The sequence below is a fragment of the Ranitomeya variabilis genome, chromosome 5, assembly GCF_051348905.1.
Source record: "Ranitomeya variabilis isolate aRanVar5 chromosome 5, aRanVar5.hap1, whole genome shotgun sequence".
Lineage (NCBI taxonomy): Eukaryota > Metazoa > Chordata > Amphibia > Anura > Dendrobatidae > Ranitomeya > Ranitomeya variabilis.
In genome coordinates, this window is record NC_135236.1 from 176,047,367 (window position 1) to 176,069,761 (window position 22,395).

General features: G+C 42.0%; 1 protein-coding gene across 1 annotated transcript in view; it reads right to left on the reverse strand.

Moving 5' to 3' along the window:
* FES (FES proto-oncogene, tyrosine kinase) overlaps positions 1–22,395 on the reverse strand; it is a 229,468-nt gene that overhangs the window by 168,902 nt on the left and 38,171 nt on the right. The window contains exon 2 of the mRNA XM_077263560.1: positions 18,823–19,100. Within this exon, the coding sequence (XP_077119675.1) occupies positions 18,823–19,047 (225 nt within the window). The 5' untranslated portion in view covers positions 19,048–19,100. The remainder of the gene's footprint in view (positions 1–18,822; positions 19,101–22,395) is intronic.

The following is a 22,395-nucleotide window of genomic DNA, read 5'->3' on the forward strand; positions in this document are numbered from 1 at the left end:
TGCAATAAATCACAGTTCAAGCACAATTCAGACACAGTTCTTAGGCACACATGACCTGATTTTCAGGCTTAAGTAGATCCTGTTTGTGACGCCAAAGTTGGATCGCCCCCAGGCGCAGGGCAGTGGGGTACTCGGTACCGGGTCCCTATTGTCTCTGTTCTGGGGATGTCATGGTGGCCCGACCCGGTCCGTGGCCCTGCTAAGGGGCGTCCAATTAAAGGGGTGAAGAAGTTTGTCAAGTGTTCGTGACACCACCTGTGGTGTTCGGTCAGGGTGACCGACGCTGCTTAGGGGTCCGCTGGGGTGATGTTATGGCAGCTAGATGGAATACCTTCCCACAGGTGAAGTATGTCCCCAGGGCTTCCCAGTAAGGTAGACGATGATGGTGTAGGTCGCAGTAAATAACGAGGACACAGGGTTGCAGTCTCTTTACCTTTTACTGTAGACTTCAGCATCCACAATCCAGAGCACTGCTATCAGGGCTGGCTGAATCCGGCCGGTCCGAAGGCACATCCAGAGTTCCCTTTACAGGTGGAAATAAGTAGCCTTCCTACTTGCGCCTGTGTGTTGTAGTACTTCCCTGCTGAGCACCACGGGATAGTCCTCACAACTGTCGTGTATGTTTCTGATATTCTCTTCTACGTCCCCCAGATGATATGGATAGGACGACCCGTATGACGGGGTAGGCCTGGAGCTATTTTATAGGGACCCCAGAGACGCCCCTCTCCAACAATTTGCCTCCGTTGTCTTCATTAGGTTAAAGGTTGGACAGCCAACTTGGAATTAACTGCCCTGCCGTAGTTTGAAGTAATGCGTAGAGCCTATTACTCCCTCGGTGTTCCGGCCACCGGCTACGCGCCTCAGAAGGATGTTGCCGTTCTTAAGGCAGAACTCCTCCCGGTATTGTCTCCTTGTGCTGTGATCTCGTTTCTCACTTCTCCACAATATACTCCGCTTCTTGTCCTTTCTTAGGATGCTGCCGCAATGAGATGCAGGCGCAGCTCCGTAACGTTCTATCTCTCGCTCAGTCTCTGCCAGGATCCCACCCCTGACAGGGACCTCTGTCTGCAGCTCAGATGTTCCTCCTTCTCTCCCTGTCTGCCTGAGAGGTCTTTCCTGGGTCTCACCCAGTAGCGTTCTCCTCTAACTTCCTATCCAACCCCCAGTTTTACCCGAGTGTGAGGAGTGGCCTATACATAGAACCCTTTGCTCCCCCTGGTGGCCGGAGTGTGAAGTGTGGTGTGTGACTGTGATACCTGGTCAGGTGAACTCCTTTACTACAATCAGACGTAACATCACTCCCCTTAGTGGCAGAGCGACATTACTGCAACGACCAGGACTCTGGGGCTCTGCACTCTGGGATTCTGGACAGCAGAGAGGTAACACCTAGGCCAGAGAGGTAGATCTGAGTGTCATCGGCATATAGATGGTACTGGAAGTCATAAGACTGTACAGATGTACCGTATATCCAAAAATGCAATATACATGTAAACTGCAAATTTAAATAATCAGTGTTTAAATACCGTATGAAGATCAGTATGACCCTGACAGTACTGAAAGTCTATCATCCACAACAAGCCATCACAGCAGAAAATTAATTTTTATCTGAAAAAAAATATAATCTTCTTCCCAGCATGTCACAAACTGAATTGCTAGGGACTGTGAGAAGCATGACCCAATAGGGGCGCCCTTCATTTGTAAAAAATGTTCCGTGTTGAACATAAAGTTGTGTTTCAACAAATATTCAGTTGCAGTGAGTACAAATTGTTTAGTTCCTGGCTAGAAATAATTTAATGGCTCAGGTGCTATTGCAGTACAATCATTGCCTTGTCATGCGGATGATGGTAAAAATGTTAATCATATCACACGTGACAAAGAAACAATCACTGAGCCATCTGAAATGCTTTTAACAATGTGGCACTAACCTTGAGAAATACCTGGATTTTATGGGTTAATGGCTGAACAAGTTCATCTACCCAGGCACTGGGTATCTCACTGTAATAATTATATGGGTACTACGGAATCTAATAGCATGGGATAAAGCCAGTCCGAGAACAAAGTTGCAGCAAAGAATGTTTTACTCGAAAAAGAAATGTAAACAGAATTGACACAGATATTTCTGCAATTGTAACGAGGTCTTCAGCTCTATATAGTAAATAGCAAACAGAGCATCATGCAGATATTCCTGCAGTAGTAACAAGGTCTCAGCACAATAAAGTAAATAACAGCAGGCTTAGAGGCGAACAGATATTTAAACAAGGAAGTCCAATAAGGTTATAGTGCGAATGCACACAGTACTTAAAATGAGGAAGTCTAGCAAAACTTGATCACACATGTGCCAGTACTTGTTAGTAGAAGTCCAATAATTCACAGATGATGCGTTGTGTGAATGCAGTCCTGGGAAAGAGAGGACGAGAGGAAAAGAGGGAGAGCGCTATCTAAGCGTAGCAGATGAGTAAATATTTCTGGATGAGACAAGCACAACTTGAGTCTTGCTCACCTGGTGTGGTTGTGCAAAGAGGCACAACACTGGGAAAAGTTTTGCAAACAAAGAAGACACTTCCACTGGTGCGCAGCTCATCGCAGAAGTTCCAGAGGCGAGAGGTAGCTGAATAAAGAAAGGCAGACCATCGAGTAGTGAGCAGAAGCAGAGAGTTCACCAGCAAACCGGCAGAAGCTCAGGAGCCAGCAGCACAAAATACTCAGGCACCTTAGAACACATGACCCGGACTTAAATAATCAGAACAGACAGGAAGTTCCATGACAGGGCGAGATCCAAGACGCCATCTTGGATCAGGGCAAACAGGCACCAGGAAAGTCCAGAATCCTTACACTCACTTAGGGTGCAGACGGCTGTAAAACACCAACAACGATTATGTCACATTTGAAAAGTAGGCCCCTGAAGTTGGTTACTGGTGGGCCCTTTGCACCCCAGTCCGACATTGAGTGGGTATACATTGTATTCCTTAATTAGACCGAAAGTCAAAACTGACTGTTCACACTTGAGTTGGTTCAATGTGATAATCACATTCTGTTCTGGAAATGAAGAACCTTCAAATTAGTTAATCACTGAATACATAGTGTCCTCCCCTGGTGCAGATGCGACATACTCACCAAAGTGAACAGACAAATTTATTCACATCCAAGATAGTATGGAACAGATTAAAGTTGTGGCTAGGGACAAAATTAAGACCCATAGCATGGACCTCGATCTGCTCCATCGACAATACTGCAAGTTTCAAAACTAAAACACTATCCATTAATTTTGAGAGGCATGCTGCATCATCCTCTATCTCTGACCTGATATCTTTAAGACTATTTTTTTTCTGGCTCACTTCCCAGCCCTTCTCCTTTTCCGTTTTCTGATTGGGCTAATGCATGAAGGAAACTTCGCTAATGTCAGAAATATCCATGTTGGAATCCGTAGAGTTACAATCGGTGGTGGAAAAATTTACATGTTTATTCCCTTGTCCATAATTTGCTATTGTCATTACATCTAGAAATAGATTTGGGTGTTGAATAATTGTTTTTCTCTCTTTCCAATTATTATTTTTATAATCTAAAGTGTCTCTCTAGAATTTCTTCTTATTTATTTGGATGATATTATTTTCAAGTTTATTAAGATTGTCCTTCATAGTTTCTTGCGAATGCCACATTCACACGTTCAGTATTTGGTCAGTATTTTACATCGTTATTTTTAAGCCAAAGACAGGAGTGGAACAATCAGAGGAAAAGTATAAAAGAAACACGTCACCACGTCTTCAGTTTTCAACCACTCCTGGTTTTGGCTTACAAATACTGATGTAAAATACTAAATAATAATTAATAATAGAATACCCGCGCTGAATAATCCCTTCAAATTGGAGTCTGTCCCGGAACGTAATCTTTCATTCAGGGTTCAGGTACGTAAGTCCGGTATGGATAATATACAAATAAGGCACAGTTACCTTAAGGATCTGTAGCGTTACCGTAGAATCTTTTGTGCAGCTCTGTAGAGGGTGCCGCTTTATCGCCAACTGGACTGTGCGATATCTTCAGGTAGTTGTTGATTGGCGCTACTGGTCTCTTTGAAGTTTGATGTAAAATACTGACTAAATTCTGGATGTGTGAGAGAGTAGAGGATGGCATTCCACCTGTATGGCAACTCATGATGTGTATATGTATGAAAATGTACACATGTTGTCTGTAGGATACCAAAGCAAGTGGTAACAGAAGCTCGCCCACGACTATGTTGTTTGGACATCTTACACATCAAACCACCAAAAGTCTAGAAAACGTTGTTCTTCAAAACTCCCAGAAGAAACCAAGGAGACTTGTGAAAGAAGCCATGGGGAAGTCAGTAATCACTTTGAAGGAACTACAAGATTGAATCATTACACCATGTTTTACTTTTACTTCAGAACTTTCTGTTTTTAATAAGTTCTGAAAGGTTCAGTGAACTATCTCTAAAAATCTATGAAACACTCATTCTTTACCAGAAGAGCTCATGATATTTACTCAGCAGGAAACACATATCAATTTATGCAAAATGAGAGATATAAACTTGAAAATAAAAACTGTAGCATTGACAGAGTTATAAATGAGTCTGTAGTAACTCATGCTGAATACATGTGCCAAGAGCTTGTGAGTCAGAATCCACTGGCAGCGATTTGCTTGTGTTCCCATAGACAATGCTATTTAATAGTCATCAAGTACTTGGAATTGTTATTGGATCAGAAGAGGGGGAGAAAATAAAAAATCTGCATGCTTATCTTGCCATCTGATCTCATAATTGTTAATTTACTCCAATCTCTTCAATGACAGTAACAGTTTAGCCTCTGTAGCACATGAGAACAAAGACAGACATGGGAATAGGCGTAGAAGGCATTTGTGAAGTGAAATTCAAGATTCAAAGTCACACTACAAAACTGGCAAGACCAGCTCATCAGTAATGTTAGAGCTATTTTACTCAATGAGTAATAGGGGATTACAAATAACTTCCAATAGAAGGAAATATGTTATATAAAGGAATTCCTACAGGATGCCATTAGCTGAAGTGAAATTGTTCCTGCTCTTGAAGAGTTATTCCAATCTCATTAAAGAAGTTGTCCCAGATGTTAAGCTATCAATGTTATCCTTAGGATAGGTCATCAATGCCTGATCGGCGGGGGTGTGACACTTGGCGTCCCCGCTTATCAGCTGTTCCCGATGTTGGCTGGAATTGCTCAGTTGCGAAGCTTCAAAGCACAGCTCTGTCGCCAGCATAGTAACTGTGGTTGGGTACTGCACATCCACCCCCTATTGAAATCAATAAGGGGTAGATAAGCAGTATCCAGGTGCGGACACTATGCAGGTGACAGAGCTGTGCCGTAAAGCTTCATAACTGAGCAGTTCTGGCTGACATCGGGAACAGCTGACCAACGGAGGTGCTGGGTGTCGCACCTCCAGCAATCAGATTTTGATGACCTATCCTAAGCATAAGCCATCAATTTTAAAGTCAAGGACAGTCCCCTTAAAATATAGCATATTGCCAGGCTCTTTTATAACTTTGTGATTGCTGTGATAGAACACTTGTCCTGAAATGAAGGGGCCGCAGCACTGACTTAGCACAGCGACTATTTTATGTGCATTTTAATCAATAGATCTTGGAATAAAAATAAGTTGCACAATTGGATGTGTATAAAACAGTGTTCCTGTGCTGAAATAATCTTATAAATGTGCCCCAGCTTTGTATTGTGTAGTGGCCGTGTCTTAGGCTACTTTCACACTAGCGTTTTTCGGCGGACGTCGCAATGCGTAGTTTAGGAGAAAAAACGCATCCTGCAAAGTTGTCTGCAGGATGCGTTTTTTTCCCCAGACTTACATTACCGACGCATTGCGACGTATCGCCACACGTCGCAACCGTCGTGCGACTGTTGCGTCATGTTTTGGTGCACCGCCGCCACAAAAAAAGTTACATGTAACTTTTTTTGTGCCTCGAGACCGCCATTTTCGACCGCGCATGCACGGCCGAAACTCCGCCCCCTCCTCCCTACATCTTGCAATGGGGCAGCGGAAGCGTCCTAAGACTGCTTCCGCTGCCCACGTAGGGCATTTTTTGCACAGTATGCGTCGGTACGTCGGGCCGACGCAGCACGACGGCCCCGTACCGACGCTAGTGTGAAAGCAGCCTTACCATGCAGGAACATGGTCTGATCATACCTAGTAATGAGCGAGTATACTCGTTACTCGGATTTCCCCGAGCAAGCTCGGATGGTCTCCAAATAGTTTGGCGTGCTTGGAGATTTAGGTTTCATCGCCGCTGCTGCATGATTTGCGGCTGCTAGACAGGTTGAATACATGTGGGAATTCCATAAAATACAGGCAACCCCCACATGTATTCAGGCTGTCTAGCAGTCGCAAATCATGTAGCTGCGGCACGAAAACTAAATCTCCGAGCACGCCAAAATACTCGGAGAGACCACCCGAGCATGCTCGGGAAATCTCGAGTAACGAGTATACTCGCTCATCACTAATCATACCACATCTCCTGGGCAGGGGAGAATGGAAAAGACTGATATGCATACAAACACCAGGGATTTCAATTAGTAAAATGCAAGTGGGATGATACAGAATTTTATCTTAATTAACCAGAAGTATATTTTCAGCAAGTCAGGAGGAATAGACTGTTATCTATATGATGACTTTTGAATTTTTGTGATTCTTTCTGGTTGGTCAAGAAAACACAGACTTTTGTTTGTATAAGCCTGTAATACTGACTTGTAAGTTGACAAACTGTTGTAATACATTGTGCTATTATCGGGTGACTAGTGATTCAGGGTCATTGAACAATAATATTTGCTGATATGTTGATTACACATTGTCCATGCAAGCCATTTTTTGACTAGAGGAGGAAAAACTATGCAAATAGATGAAATAATTATACAATGCGAGTTGATCTCCTCACCATTCTTCCCCTTTACCTCTGGATGCTGGCTTGAAGGACAGTTGTAACATATACCTCCATAGACAGATATACATGCAGACATCCAAACATCCAAAGAACCAGAGACCTATAACAAAACAGCAGCCAAGACATCATGGCTCCATCACGAAGGACACAGGCATGCCATTCTACAGGATGTCATCTTAGGGGACTACGGCCCCAGCTGACAAAATACACATCTGCTTCGTAGATCATCACTGAACCGTGGATACATTTGGGGTAGTGAGGATTTGGATCCACCGGTCACCTGAGTCCCATGGATACATTTGGGAAAGCCAGGAATGGGACCCATGGGTCACCTGGCTCCATGAAGATGTTCAGAGAAGCCAGGTTGTGACCCTCCAGTCCATTGGACTTGTACCTCAATAGACTGTCATCTTCCTAAGCTTGTCGTTACCTCCTCTCTGTGCATGCCACAGGTGTGTTAGTCTGCCCTGGAAGTTCTGAAATCACAGATGTCCTTATCATGGCAAGTCAGCGGAAGGGTGAGGCAAAACAGCTGTAGCCCAGTCTGTGTGTCTTCACTCTGTATTCCTGTCACGGATGTGTCAGAGGCTGCAGACCGTTGCACTTCATCTGTAAGAAGAAGGTCTCAGCAGTTTGCTTTGCAGACTTCTGCCTTGTCCTTCTGATGCTAGGACCCATTTGCCACCTCCCCCGGCTCTAATGATCACACCTGGATCTGGTTGTTTAACACTCCCAACTTCCTGGGAGTTGCGGGTGATATTTTCTATTTGAACTTCCCTGTTGACGCTTGGAGCTGCAGCAGTGATCTAGCGTCCTCTTTGGAGTTTGAAGGATGACGGTGTTTCTCTCTGAGTCCACTCAAACTAAGTGTTCCACCTTGTTTGTATATCCTAGCTCTCTTTAGTGTTAGTGGGGTTCGACCAGCATACACCCCTTCTTTCCCAAAGCAGAGCTTGCCGCTAGGGTGTGACAGGGACTAGGTATCCTGCTCGGTGATAGGTGCGGAACCTATTTAGGGTCTCTTAGGGCAGAGAAGGTGATGTCAGATCTGCCTAGGGGTCTCCACTCTCCATTTCCCTAGTGTTGGGTCCCCCTTCCCCTTATCCATTTGTGTTGCACTTTGTCTGTCCTACACTGTGCGTGACAATTCCCATATGACCTTGGAATAAACAAGCACAAAATAATGTGCCAGTGGTGAGTGCCACTCATTTTTCTTCTATTCTTGAAATGTTTGAACAAAGCACACTGGCTTCCTCATAACGCCTCAATATTTTAACTCTGCTCAAGGTCACTGGTAAATAGCTTGAATGATCTTATGAGCCAATATAACTTTACATTTAGTAGTTGGAACCTGTTTCAGCTGTACCCCCTTTTTCAAGTGTTACTGTCCAATTGATTTTGCTGATAAGTTTGCTGAACAATTCAAGTGCTCCACTGCTCCCTTAACGTGACCTGACTTTTTTAGCTGAACAGAATTTTTCTAAAAATAGAGGAACTATGCTGTAACCTCATCTAAGACGTGAATTAAGAAATAAGCGTTCGTATAACCATGACATTTCATAAATATATAAGCTGCAATGTCAGCATAAGAAGCATTTAAGGTATACTAACACAGCATCAATTTCATTGAATTGTGGAAAAAAAAGAGAACTAGTGCCAAACCTCAAAAAGCATAAGGCATTGAAAAACACAGTAAATACACAAATCCATGGAAATTAGAAATGTTCAATCAGGTAAGATTATATGGATTGCTTTATCAGAAAGTTATATTAATAGTGACTTAACAAGTGTAATAAATGTTTAATGTCATATTCATGATTAATTTTTCTAAGTTAAGTATGACGTCTTTTAGAATAGCAGCATTCTTCCATCTTCTATATGACAACAAATATAATAAAAAACCTTTTTAATCTATTATATCATCTATATATAAATGTATAAAAAACATCATCTCCACCATATACAGATTTCTCATCTTCATCATTTACAGATTTCTCATCCATCTGTATAAATAGATTGGTAAACTATGTCATGTTTGTAAGATGATGTTTTAACTTATGAGTTCTGAACATGCTGATTAATTCTTTACATTTGCTACAGGTTGAAATACAGGACTTTGTGAGTAATTTATTCTACAACATTGATAAGATGAATAGGACTCATCCATGTAACATTTGGAAAGGCTTAAAGGGAACCTGTCACCTGAATTTGGCGGGACCAGTTTTGGGTCATATGGGCGGGGTTTTCGGGTGTTTGATTCACCCTTTCCTTACCCGCTGGCTGCATGCTGGCCGCAATATTGGATTGAAGTTCAGCAATATTGCCTTGCGCAGGCGTGTACTCCGGAGGACAGAGAATGAACTTCAATCCAATTTTGCGGCCAGCATGCAGCCAGCGGGTAAGGAAAAGGTGAATCAAACACCCGAAAACCCCGCCCATATGACCCAAAACTGGTCCCGCCAAATTCAGGTGACAGGTTCCCTTTAAGCCTAATAAATGCCTGGGTATCAGTAAAACTCATGGGATAACTTCATGAATGTATTCCCACCTCCTTTGAAATTATCTTATTTTGAAGACTCAATTAAAAAAACAGAGCATACATATTCTCCAATCTTAACAAACAAATACATAAATAAATAGAACACCTATTCATCACAAACTCAAAATATAATTTTTCAGTACTGTATAATTGCATCAGTTGCAATGCTCTATAACACTGTCAGTCATAAAGCCAATTATTTTTACACATGCATCATTTTAAGTCCCCAGTAAAAAAGTTTCTGATGCTGGCTACCATCAAGACACTGTGTTTGGCATCACACACATAGTCCTAACATTGCCTGGCACCAGGGGCTTTTATCTGGTGCCCTGAAGTGAAGAGAAACCAGAAGTGAACAAGATTTGATATACGGTATACACGCCATAACATTTAAATCATAACACAAGGAAGTAAAAGTCTTGGATTTCTTGAAATCACAGGATGGATACACATGTTAATGATATGCTAATATTGCAAAAATGGAAACCAAATTTTCAGAATATCTTGATTTACTCATTGTCAAGTAGGAGTGCCACTTACACACCTTGGCTGCGATCAGTGAGGTCATTAATGGTTGTCTGAGGAATGTTTTGCCATCATTGAAGGTACTTAAGCAAATAATCAAGATTCGCTGCTGGCAGCTCACTTTGCAATTGCCGACTAATGACGTCCCAGATGTGCTTGAGGGGAGAAAAGTTCTGGAGATGCTGAAGGTCTGTAGCACATTTAGACCATGCAGGCTGGTCTCACTAGTATGAGCAACATGCGGCCTGGTGTTATATTGAAAAATGGCTCCTGACACACTTTGGAAATTTGGCCATACCACTATTTCCAAAACGAAATCAATGTAATACTGAGCTGACAGTGTACCTGGAATGAATACTAGATGGGTCTGGCTAACGTACATCATGCCACCTCACACCATAATCCAGAGAGAAGGAGCAGTGAGATGTTGCCTTGCGTAGGCCTCTTCATGGTGTTCCCCACATGGTTTCATCAGATTTGCGGAATGGCAAGTAGTGATCCATTCTGCACTGAAAGTGACATTAGACATCACATATCAAGCCTAAGGCATAAGTGTCTACACAAGATGTTTGTATGACATTGGGCTATGAGCCAGACGTCCGGCTACAGGTGTTCCATTGACACTCTTAAGGGTACAAAGCAAGATGGCAATATAGAGGGGCAGTTAACAGTAAAAAGAAAGCATTTAAACTACTAAAGCAGGATGGCACCGTTGAAGCTCTAAAAAACTATAGGAAGAAAAATACTTTATCTAAAAAACTAATTAAAGCTGCCAAAAAGTAAACAGCAAAGCACATTGCTAAGAAGAGTAAAACTAATCCCAAACTGTTCTTCAACTATATCAATAGTAAAAGAATCAACAGTGAACGTGTAGGCCCCTTAAAAATATTATGAGAAAAGAATGATTGTAGATGACGAGGAAAAAGCTAATATATTAAACACCTTCTTCTGCACGGTATTCACAGCGGAAAATGAAATGCTAGGTGAAATGCCAGGAGACAAAGAAAACCCTATATTAAGGGTCACCAATCTAACCCAAGAAGAGGTGCGAAACCAGTTAAGTAAGATGAAAATAGATAAATCTCCGGGTCCGGATGGCATACACCCACGAGTACTAAGAGAACTAAGTAATGTAATTGACAAACCATTATTTCTTATATTTAGGGATTCTACAGTGATGGGATCTGTTCCACAGGACTGGCGCATAGCAGATGTGGTACCAATATTCAAAAAGGGCTCTAAAAGTGAACCTAGAAATTATAGGCCAGTAAGTCTAACCTCTATCGTTGGTAAAATATTTGAAGGGTTTCTGAGGGATGTTAGTCTGGATTATCTCAATGAGAATAACTGTTTACCTCCATATCAGCATGGGTTTATGAGGAATCGCTCCTGTCAAACCAATCTAATCAGTTTTTATGAAGAGGTAAGCTATAGACTGGACCAAGGTGAGTCATTGGATGTGGTATATCTTGATTTTTCCAAAGCGTTTGATAACGTGCCACACAAGAGGTTGGTACACAAAATGAGACTGGTAGGTCTGGGAGAAAATGTGTGTAAATGGGTAAGTAACTGGCTTAGTGATGGAAAGCAGAGGGTGGTTTATAAATGGTATATTTTCTAACTGGGTCACTGTGACCAGTGGGGTACCGCAGGGGGTCAGTGTTAGGACCTATTCTCTTCAACATATTTATAATTAATTTATTATTAATCTGGTAGAAGGTTTACACAGTAAAATATAGATATTTGCAGATGATACATAACTATGTAAAGCAGTCAATACAAGAGAAGATAGCATTCTGCTACAGATGGATCTGGATAAGTTGGAAACATGGGCCGAATGGTGGCCGATGCGGTTTAACAATGATAAATGTAAAATACACATGGGAAGAAGGAATCAATATCACCATTACACACTGATTGGGAAACCACTGGGTAAATCTGACATGGAGAAGGACTTGGGGATCCTAGTTAATGATAAACTTACCTGGAGCAGCCAGTGCCAGGCAACGGCTGCCAAGGCAAACAGGATCAAGGGGTGCATTAAAAAAGGTCTGGATACACATGATGAGAGCATTATACTACCTCTGTACAAAACCCTGGTTAGACTGCACATGGAGTACTGTGTACAGTTTTGGGCACCGGTGCTCAGGAAGGATATAATGGAACTAGAGCAAGTACAAATGAGGACAACAAAATTAATAAAGGGGATGAGGGAACTACAATGCCCAGAGAGATTATCAAAATAAGGATAATTTAGTCTAGAAAAAAGACGACTGAGGGGCCATAAAATAACCATGTATAAGCATATAAGGGGACAATACAAATATCTTTCCGAGGATCTGTTTATACCAAGGAATGTGACAGTCACAAGGGGGCATTCTCTGCATCTGAAGGAGAGGTTTTTCCACCAACATGGAAGAGTATTCTTTACTGTTAGGGCAGCGAGAACCTGGAATTCCTTGCCTGAGGAGGTGGTGATGGCGAACTCAGTCGAGCGGTTCAAGAGAGGCCTGGATGTCTTCCTGGACCGTAACAATATTGTATCTTACAGTTATTAGGTTTTTTAGAAGGACGTAGATCTGGGGATTTATTCTGACGGAATATAGGCTGAACTGGATGGACAAATGTCTTTTTTCGGCCTTGCTAATTATGTTACTATGTTACTATGTTAGACTGGAATGGGGGTCATCTAGCGATGAGTTCTGATTTTGTCTTGATAGGCAGAAATATGTCTGTAGATCACGTGGAAAACACCATGAAGAGTCCTTCATGAGGGAAAGTAAAGTGTCCCAACAGCTACTTTTTAACATGACAACACCAGGACTCACGTGGCTTGTGCTACTATGGTCTGTAGAGTCTTCGGACTTGCATCCCATTGAGCACATCTGGTCCATCAAAAGTTGGCAATTGCAAAGGGAGCTGTTCAGCAGCCGATCTTCATGATTTGCATGCCCAAGAGCATTCAGCATGGCAGAACATTTCTCAGAGAACCATTAATAACCTCACCGATAACATGCCAAGATGTGTATTTTTGCCTGTGGAGATCATGCTCGGTACTGAATAAACTGGATGTTTTGAAAATTTTGCTTACATTTTCAGCATTTGCATATCATTAAAGATTATAGATCCTGTTATTTACTTCCTTCTGGTGTTGCAATTTAAATTTTCAAGGAGTGTTTATATACCCTCCTACACCGAATGACAGTGCTGGTGCGCAAGTGAAATGCAAGTCAAGATTTTCTTTGCTTACGCCTTACGTTTGCTTCATTGCACTAGGATTCTGTATCTCAAATAAAAGACAGTGAACGGGCAACTTCCCACCCCAAACAAAGAACCTGTGACCCCTGTTCTAGCCCATTGGTGAAGTACTGGTGATCAGTCCCGCTATGACATATTAAACTGAAAAAATGTTAAATTGTAGAAAACACAACCTTAATCATTTTTAGACTTGTACGTATTGAGATATATTTACTAGAAACTACAACATCCATTTAAAACCAGTAAATTATATATGAATTATGACCTCGCGGCTAAGGGTGCTGGGGATATTGTCAACAGAGTTGCTAACTTGATTCTTCAATTCTTCTTCTGGACAGATCTAAAAAAATCATGGACAGCCAACATGTTTACCGACACATTTAAAAACTAAGTACCATATATACATGAGTATAAGCCGAGAATTTCAGCCCATTTTTTTAGGCTGAAATTGCCCCTCTCAGCTTATACTCGAGTCATTCCCAGGGGTCGGCGGAGGAGGGGGAGTGGCAGCTGTCTAATCATACTCACCTGCTCTTGGTGTGGTCCCTGCACGTTCCAGGTTCTCCGGGCGCCGGCAGCTTCTTCCAGCGTTGAGCGGTCACGTGGTAACGCTCATTACAGTAATAAATATGGACCCGACTCCACTCCCATAGGGTGGGGCCACATATTCATTACTGTAATGAGCGGTACCATGTGACCGCTCAACAAAGGAAGAAGCTGCCGGCACCTGGAGAACCAGAGACGTCCAGAAACCATGCCAGGAGCAGGTGAGTATAACGGGGGCATTGCGCGATATTCACCTCTCCTGGTTCCACAAAGGCAAATGTCTGTATGGAGCATCTTATGGGGCCATAATCAGCATTTGTGCAGCATTATACGGGGCAAATGTCTGTATGGAGCATCTTATGGGGCCATAATCAGCATTTGTGCAGCATTATATGGGGCAAATGTGTCTATGGAGCATTTTATGGGGCCATAATCAGCATTTGTGGAGCATTATATGGGGCAAATGTTTGTATGGAGCATCTTCTGGGGCCATAATCAGCATTTGTGCAGCATTATACGGGGCAAATGTCTGTATGGAGCATCTTATGGGGCCATAATCAGCATTTGTGCAGCATTATATGGGGCAAATGTGTCTATGGAGCATCTTATGGGGCCATAATCAGCATTGGTGCAGCATTATATGGGGCAAATGTCTGTATGAAGCATCTTATGGGGCCATAATCAGCATTTGTGCACCATTATATGGGGCAAATGTGTCTATGGAGCATATTATGGGGCCAAAACCAGCATTTGTGCAGCATTATATGGGACAAATGTCTGTATGGAGCATCTTATGGGGCCATAATCAGCATTTGTGCAGCATTATATGGGGCAAATGTCTGTATGGAGCATCTTCTGAGGCCATAATCAGCATTTGTGCAGCATTGTATGGGGCAATTGTCTGAATGGAGCATCTTATGGGGCCATAATCAGCATTTGTGCAGCATTATATGGGGCAAATGTGTCTATGGAGCATCTTATGGGGCCATAATCAACATTTGTGCAGCATTATATGGAGCATCTTATGGGGCCCATCATGAACTGTATGGGGCATTATATGGAGCTCCTGATTCAATATGGATATTCAAAAACACTACTGATGTGTCAATTAATTTTATTTGTATTGGTATCTATTTTTATTTTTGATATTTACCGGTAGCTGCTGCATTTTCCACCCTAGGCTTATACTCGAGTCATTAAGTTTTCCCAGTTTTTTTGTGGCAAAATTAGGGGTCTCGGCTTATGCTCGGGTCGGCTTATACTCGAGTATATGGGTAAATCAGTAATATTTTACGTGATATCTGTACAAATTTTGGATATGAAAATATTAGCTGCAGTCACAGTAAACTATAAAGTGATGATAACTACATTCTTAAGAATCTGTACAAGTTTCTCAAGTTTCACGGATACATCTGAATTTCTTTACGGTCAGGGACAAAAAAGCGCCCCTTTTTACAGACTATCCAAGTATTTCTGGACAGCTGCCAACCCTGATTATCACTTCCGTTATGGATAAAGTGCAGTTGAGTAATAACAAAAGCAATTACCGTATGTTTTATATACTATTACCCTAAGCTGCTCAGGTGTTTGCTTTGCACTCAGGCAGGGCAAGCGGCCAGGAAAACACAATGTTGTGTAAATAAATCTGTCCTTTATAGTGAAGGTGACACACATATCTGAGTTAGGGTACCGTCACACAGTGGCATTTTTATCGCTACGACGGCACGATTCGTGACGTTGTAGCGATATCGTTACGATCTCGCAGTGTCTGACACGCTACTGCGATCAGGCACCCAGCTGAGAATCGTACGTCGTAGCACATCGTTTGAAACTTTCTTTCGTCGCTGGATCTCCCGCTGTCATCGCTGGATCGTTGTGTGTGACAGCGATCCAGTGATGCGTTCGCTGGTAACCAGGGTAAACATCGGGTAACTAAGCGCAGGGCCGCGCTTAGTAACCCGATGTTTACCGTGGTTACCAGCGTAAAAGTAAAAAAAAAAACGTACATACTCACCATCTGATGTCCGTCAGGTCCCTTTGCCGTCTGCTTCCTGCTCTGACTGAGATCCGGCCGTACAGTGAGAGCGCAGCACAGCAGTGACGTCACCGCTATGATCTGCTCTCACTTTCCGGCCGGCAGACAGTCACAGCGGGAAGCAGACGGCAAGGGACCTGACGGACATCAGATAGTGAGTATGTACGGTTTGTTTTTTTTTTACTTTTACGCTGGTAACCACGGTAAACATCGGGTTACTAAGCGCGGCCCTGCGCTTAGTTACCCGATGTTTACCCTGGTTACCCGGGGACTTCGGCATCGCTCCAGCGCCGTGATTGCAACGTGTGACCGCAGTCTACGACGCTGGAGCGATAATCATACGATCGCTGCGACGTCACGAATCGTGCCGTCGTAGCGATTAAAATGGTACTGTGTGACGGTACCCTAACATGTACAAATATATCGCTCTACACATTAGTAGATGGGTTTGTGTCAGGGTTGCCAAACAGCCAGAAATTCCTGGTCAGTCCGTAAAAATAGGGCACTTTTTTGCTTTATCTGTGAAAAATATTTGCGACGTCAGTGATGTTTTTTTGAGGCTGAAGAAACTTTTACAGATTATTTTGACTGTAATTGTCTTAATTTTACAGTTTACAGTGAAGGCAGCTGATGGCTTCATATCAGAATTATGGGTTGTAGGTATGGATCACTTCATAATGATTATTGTCCTTTTCCAATGTGTCTGTAGAAAACATTGTCCGTCTGTGATTTTTTGATACACCTTCCAGAAAAAAAAAATTGTCAATTGGCAACCATGCTTTGTGTATGTGGGTGGATGCGTATAAACACATTTTCACAAATGGTCAGCATGGCATATTTGTCAAACTGCCTTGAAAAGGGCCCATGTTGGTCTTTGCTACAGGTCAAAATCATGGCTCCATTTTATTCAATGCAGTTTAGAAAATTAAAAGTAATTTATGAATTGTTGCTTTAGACCATATGATTTGTTTTTGTGTAAAGGTTAAAGGCAATGTAGCATCAGAAAATATCATACTTCTCACATAATTTCTTTATATTATAAATATAAATTAGTAAAAATATTTCTGGGGATTAGTGTTTTTAAGTGACTATTTCAGTTTTTTCAGTGGCCACTAGAGCAGACACAATGTGTAGATTTTTCCTGCCATCTGCACTTCACTCGACAGCTTTGCTGTGTAGCCTGGAACAATATCAACAGAGCTCTATTGTATTGCTGCATCCCAAGTGAAAGCAGAATGGAAACATTACACACTATGAACTAAGATAGGGTGATGTTTGCATCTGCAGTCACTCCCTAGAATCTGTTTAAGGGGGCAGTAACCCCTTCCTTGAGATGATGAGAATCTATGACATTTCTCTGCACATTAGCTCCCATTCATTGCAGCTCTTATAAAGCACACCACACCCTGCAGCATTGTCTGTACAGACAATACTTGCTTTAAAGGAGTTGTCCACTATTCGCACAATCCTTTCTCAATCCATATGTTTCCCTCAGTAAAATAACACGTATAATCACTTTCGGTGACGTTGCTGTTTCAGCAGTGCCAGCACTGTGTCTCCTGGGGATCACATGACTTTGTTATGTCATGTGATTCCTGCAGCCAGTCAGCCGCCATTTCACTCTCCCAAGCTCCGAATGTACCACATAAATCCGAAAGAGAGCAGCAGCGCTCAGTTCCTCCGGATGTAAGTGATTTAAACATAAATACTATAACGTGGCAATGGAGATATAGGGTATGCCATCCTACTATAAAAATTACTACTTAATTTTAAGTGTGTATTTTTAATGAACAGAATGATGTGAGAACGAGCTGCACTGTGTCTGTACCACTGCAAACTTTACAGTAGAATCACATATAAATCAAGATGATGACAATTAGTTGAACTGCAATAATGCGGCAACTCTCTGGAATGTTACTTTGCACCCTTATAACATACATATTATAAACACTATAAAGAAATTGCACTAAATATGATTTTAACCAATAGTTCAATGCTGTATTCAGTGTCTTGGATGAATTGCCACCCACTGTTCCTTGATTGAGGTCTGTGGTGTAAATTTCCCATTTTGTACATTTATGGAATATATAGCAATATAAGGGATTTGCAGAATCTCCAGAACAAGTCTAATGTGTGCCGCTATCAGTGGAGAGGTGGTTGAAATTCCCATACACATGTGTGGTTCTCTCCATTCATTTGTATGGCAATTCCGACAACCACCCCTCTGACAGAGGGACCCCCACTCTCAAGACAGATGAGGGTCCCAGTGATGGAACCAGCATCTACTATACATAATGAATGATCAAGATGGGAATACCTCTTAAAGGAACAGTGGGCATCATTACAGCCCAGACACTAAATACAGACGTGACAGTTCCATGCTTGGAGATGACTAATATCTAAAGAGGGCATCCAGTCACACCAGTAATTGCAGCAAGTGCATATGTAAAAAGGTAATAACACACGCTGTACTACTTTGGGAAATCTTTGATTGCAGGTTCCTATAAAACTACACGCCTTGCCACCACTGACATTAGTATCTTATTATAATTTGACAAGGGACATGTCTGAGTTCGTAAATAATTATATTCCTTATAATATTCCAATCTTGACACATTACGTCTTAGGACTCCAGCATGTGCTGTTCTTCCGATATTCCTCCTACAAACAAATCAATAAATTGACAACTGGATGTTACCAATTGTGGGTTGTGTGTCTCTTGTCCAATCAATGCAGACAGTTTCAGTCTGTTAAGTGACACACCCCTTTGACAAGGATAATTGTTACTCCCAGTTTATTTTTTACATTTCTTGAAAGAATAACAGAAGAATAGCACAACACTCAGTTCTATGGAAAGATGCTCCAGCTTTTATTTATTTAATAAAAAATACAAATACTTGCTAAAAATTGACATATCAGGAGAGCTGATAATTCTTCTTTAGAGTTTCACTCAAGGGTCATTCTCCATAATAATACAGTAAATGTTACCTGACTCAGTGGACTTGAGTACTCTGACAAACCAGAGACTGATGACTGATCCAGCTTCTCTATCAGCGTGAACATCTGGTGAAGCTGTGAGCCATACTCTTTGTCACTCTTTGAACGCTGTATCATCCACTTTCTCATACACTCCATCAATTTCAGTTCAGAATCTTGCAGGCGAAGCAAAGAATTGTGTCCATTGGGACAACTAAATTCAGTTGCAAACCCCATAATTATAAATTAAGATGATCACTTTTTTGCACGCTGTCAAGTTCACGGCTTCTCTGTAAAAAAAAGAAGGTGGTCTCAGGAAGTGAAGAAAATATATACCCTTATAAATGGTACATACAGCTGAATGGTTTACAATCATTCATGGTCAAACCTTGCTACAATGGTAGAAACTATAATATCCTCTATTGATAAGGCAACAAAGTATAACATAGCATTCTATAATCAGAAGAAGCAAAGAAGTTACAAAGTTATAGACCTTCCAAAAAAAACTATCATCTGTATGACAATCTTTGCCAGAGACTTGTACAAAAAGAAATATTTTGCTTAGGAGAAGCCATCTGTGACAGACAGCGTTTGCCAGGATGAAGCACAGCCTACACACAAGTCCTACAGATATGGTACATATTCCCCACCAGCTAGTGTAACAAACATTTATAAAAACTCATCTACATTTAATACACCTACTGTATATTATATTATTATTGCATAAAGCACAGAAATATTCCAACCCTTAAAGCAGTTTTACCACTATTAATATATATGGCAGATCCATGGGTTATATAATGTTTTATTGATTATGATATTACAAAATGTTAACGGTGGTAAAATCAGTGGAAATTGTACGTTTTGACTCCCCAAAGAATGATGTATGCAAATGCAAAGTCCACTTGGCAGCTCCAGACTATAGTTTAGAAAAATACAGAGGTGAAAACTTTTTATCTTTCTGTTCATATGGCAATGTTCAATGGCCAATGAATGTCATCATCTTCTTCACCAAATGTCTTGATTAAGGGAGACTAAGAAAGACCGTTTTTTTTCAGTGTATTTGTGAGTGGCCCAGGGGTAAGAATTGGTACTATCCTGGGGAAGTAGAGGTGTGAGGGCTTCACTAAGCTGCAGGTCAGGGTGCACTCACAAATCAAAGGCAATGGCACAGTGAGCGGGACTTGCACAAGTAGAACAGTGAGAACCAGGACAACGAGATAAGCTGGATGGCAGACAGACTAGTGAAGCAAGACACACCAGAATACAAAGAGCCAGGTTTGTATGCAAACATAGGAACAGAATATACACTACCGTTCAAAAGTTTAGGGTCACTTAGAAATTTCCTTATTTTTGAAAGAAAAGCAGTTTTTTCCAATGAAGTTAACTTTAAATGATTTAAAAATACACTCTATACATTGCTAATGTGGTAAATGACTATTCTAGCTGCAAACGTCTGGTTTGTAATGCAATATCTTGATAGGTGTACAGAGGCCTATTTCCAACAACCATCACTCCAGTGTTCTTATGGTACTTTGTGTTTTCTAACTGTGTAAGAAGGCTAATGAATGGTTAGAACACCCTTGAAAACCCTTGTGCAAGTATGTTAGCACAGCTGAAAACAGGTTGGCTGATTAGAGAACCTATAAACCTGACCTTCCTTTGAGCTAGTTGAAAATCTAGAGCATTACATTTGGTCCAGACAGAAAAAAAGAACTTTCATGTGAAACTCGACAGTCTATTCTTGTTCTTAGAAATGAAGGCTATTCCATGAGAGAAATTGCCAAGAAACTAAAGATTTCCTACAACGGTGTGTACTACTCCCTTCAGAGGAGAGCACAAACAGGCTCTAACCAGAGTAGAAAGAGAAGTGGGAGGCTCCGCTGCAAAACTGAGCAACACGACAAGTAGATTAGAGTCTGTAGTTTGAGAAATCGACGTCTCACAGGTCCTCAACTGGCAGCTTCATTAAATAGTACACGCAAAACGCCAGTGTCAACATCTACAGTGAAGAGGCGACTCCGGGATGCTGGCCTTCAGGGCAGCATGGCAAAGAAAAAGCCATATCTGAGACTGGCTAATAAAAGGAAAAGATTAATATGGGCAAAAGAACACAGACATTGGACAGAGGAAGATTGGAAAAAAGTGTTATGGACAGACGAATCCAAGTTTGAGGTGTTTGGATCACACAGAAGAACATTTGTGAGATGCAGAACAACTGAAAAGATGCTGGAAGAGCGTCTGACGCCATCTGTCAAGCATGGTGGCGGTAATGTGATGGTCTGGGGATGCTTTGGTGCTGGTAAAGTGGGAGATTTGTACAAGGTAAAAGGGATATTGAATAAGGAAGGCTATCATTCCATTTTGCAACGCCATGCCATACCCTCTGGACAGCGCCTTATTGGAGCCAATTTCATCCTGCAACAGGACAATGACCCAAAGCACACCTCCAAATTATGCAAGAACTATTTAGGGAAGAAGCAGGCAGCTGGTATTCTATGTTACGATCTGGTGACCTTGGAGCCGCATGAAAACTTTCTCTGGAGTCGGTGGAACCTGTACTGACCGCAAATCCTGAACTAACACCGCAACTAGAAGTAGCCGTGGGGTGAGCCTAACAAACCCTAGACACCTCGACACAGCCGGAGGACTAAATACCCCTATAGATGGAAATAGGAATGCTATCTTGCCTCAGAGCAGACCCCCAAAGGATAAGCAGCCCCCCACGAATAATGACTGTGAGTAGGAGAAGAATAGACACACGCAGGTAGAAAACAGGATTTAGCAAAAGAGGCCACTCTAGCTAAATAGGAAAGGATAGGACAGATTACTAGGCGGTCAGTATTAAAACCCTTCCAAAAATATCCACAGCAGATAATACAAAAAGTTCCACAATCTAACTAAAGACATGGAATGTATATCTGCCACTCCAGAGAATCCAACAAGACTGAGAAAATACTGACACAGTCTAAGCTGGACAAGAAAACACAAAGAAGAGCACTGAATTGTGAAGCACACAGCATGTGTGCCACAGGAAAAAAAAAAACAGACACTTATCTTTGCTGATTTGGCAGAAAGGCAGGAGGAACCAGGCAGAGGTCCAACACCTCCCAACAACAATTGACAACTGGCAAGGACTAATGAATCCTGCACACCTAAATACCCCAGTCAGAACTGCAATCAGCAGACATACCTGACCAGGACTGCAACCCAGGGACAACTGCATTACCACCTACTACCACCGGAGGGAACCCAGAAGCAGAATTCACAACAGTACCCTCCCCTTGAGGAGGGGTCACCGAACCCTCACCAGCGCCCCCAGGCCGATCAGGACGAGCCAGATGAAAGGCACGGACCAGATCAGCAGCATGGACATCAGAAGCAAAAACCCAAGAATTATCCTCCTGGCCATAACCCTTCCATTTGACAAGGTACTGAAGCCTCCGCCTCGAAAAACGAGAATCCAAAATCTTCTCAACCACATACTCCAACTCCCCATCAACCAAAACAGGGGCCGGAGGATCAACAGAGGGAACAACGGGCACCACATATTTCCGCAATAAAGATCTATGGAAGACATTATGG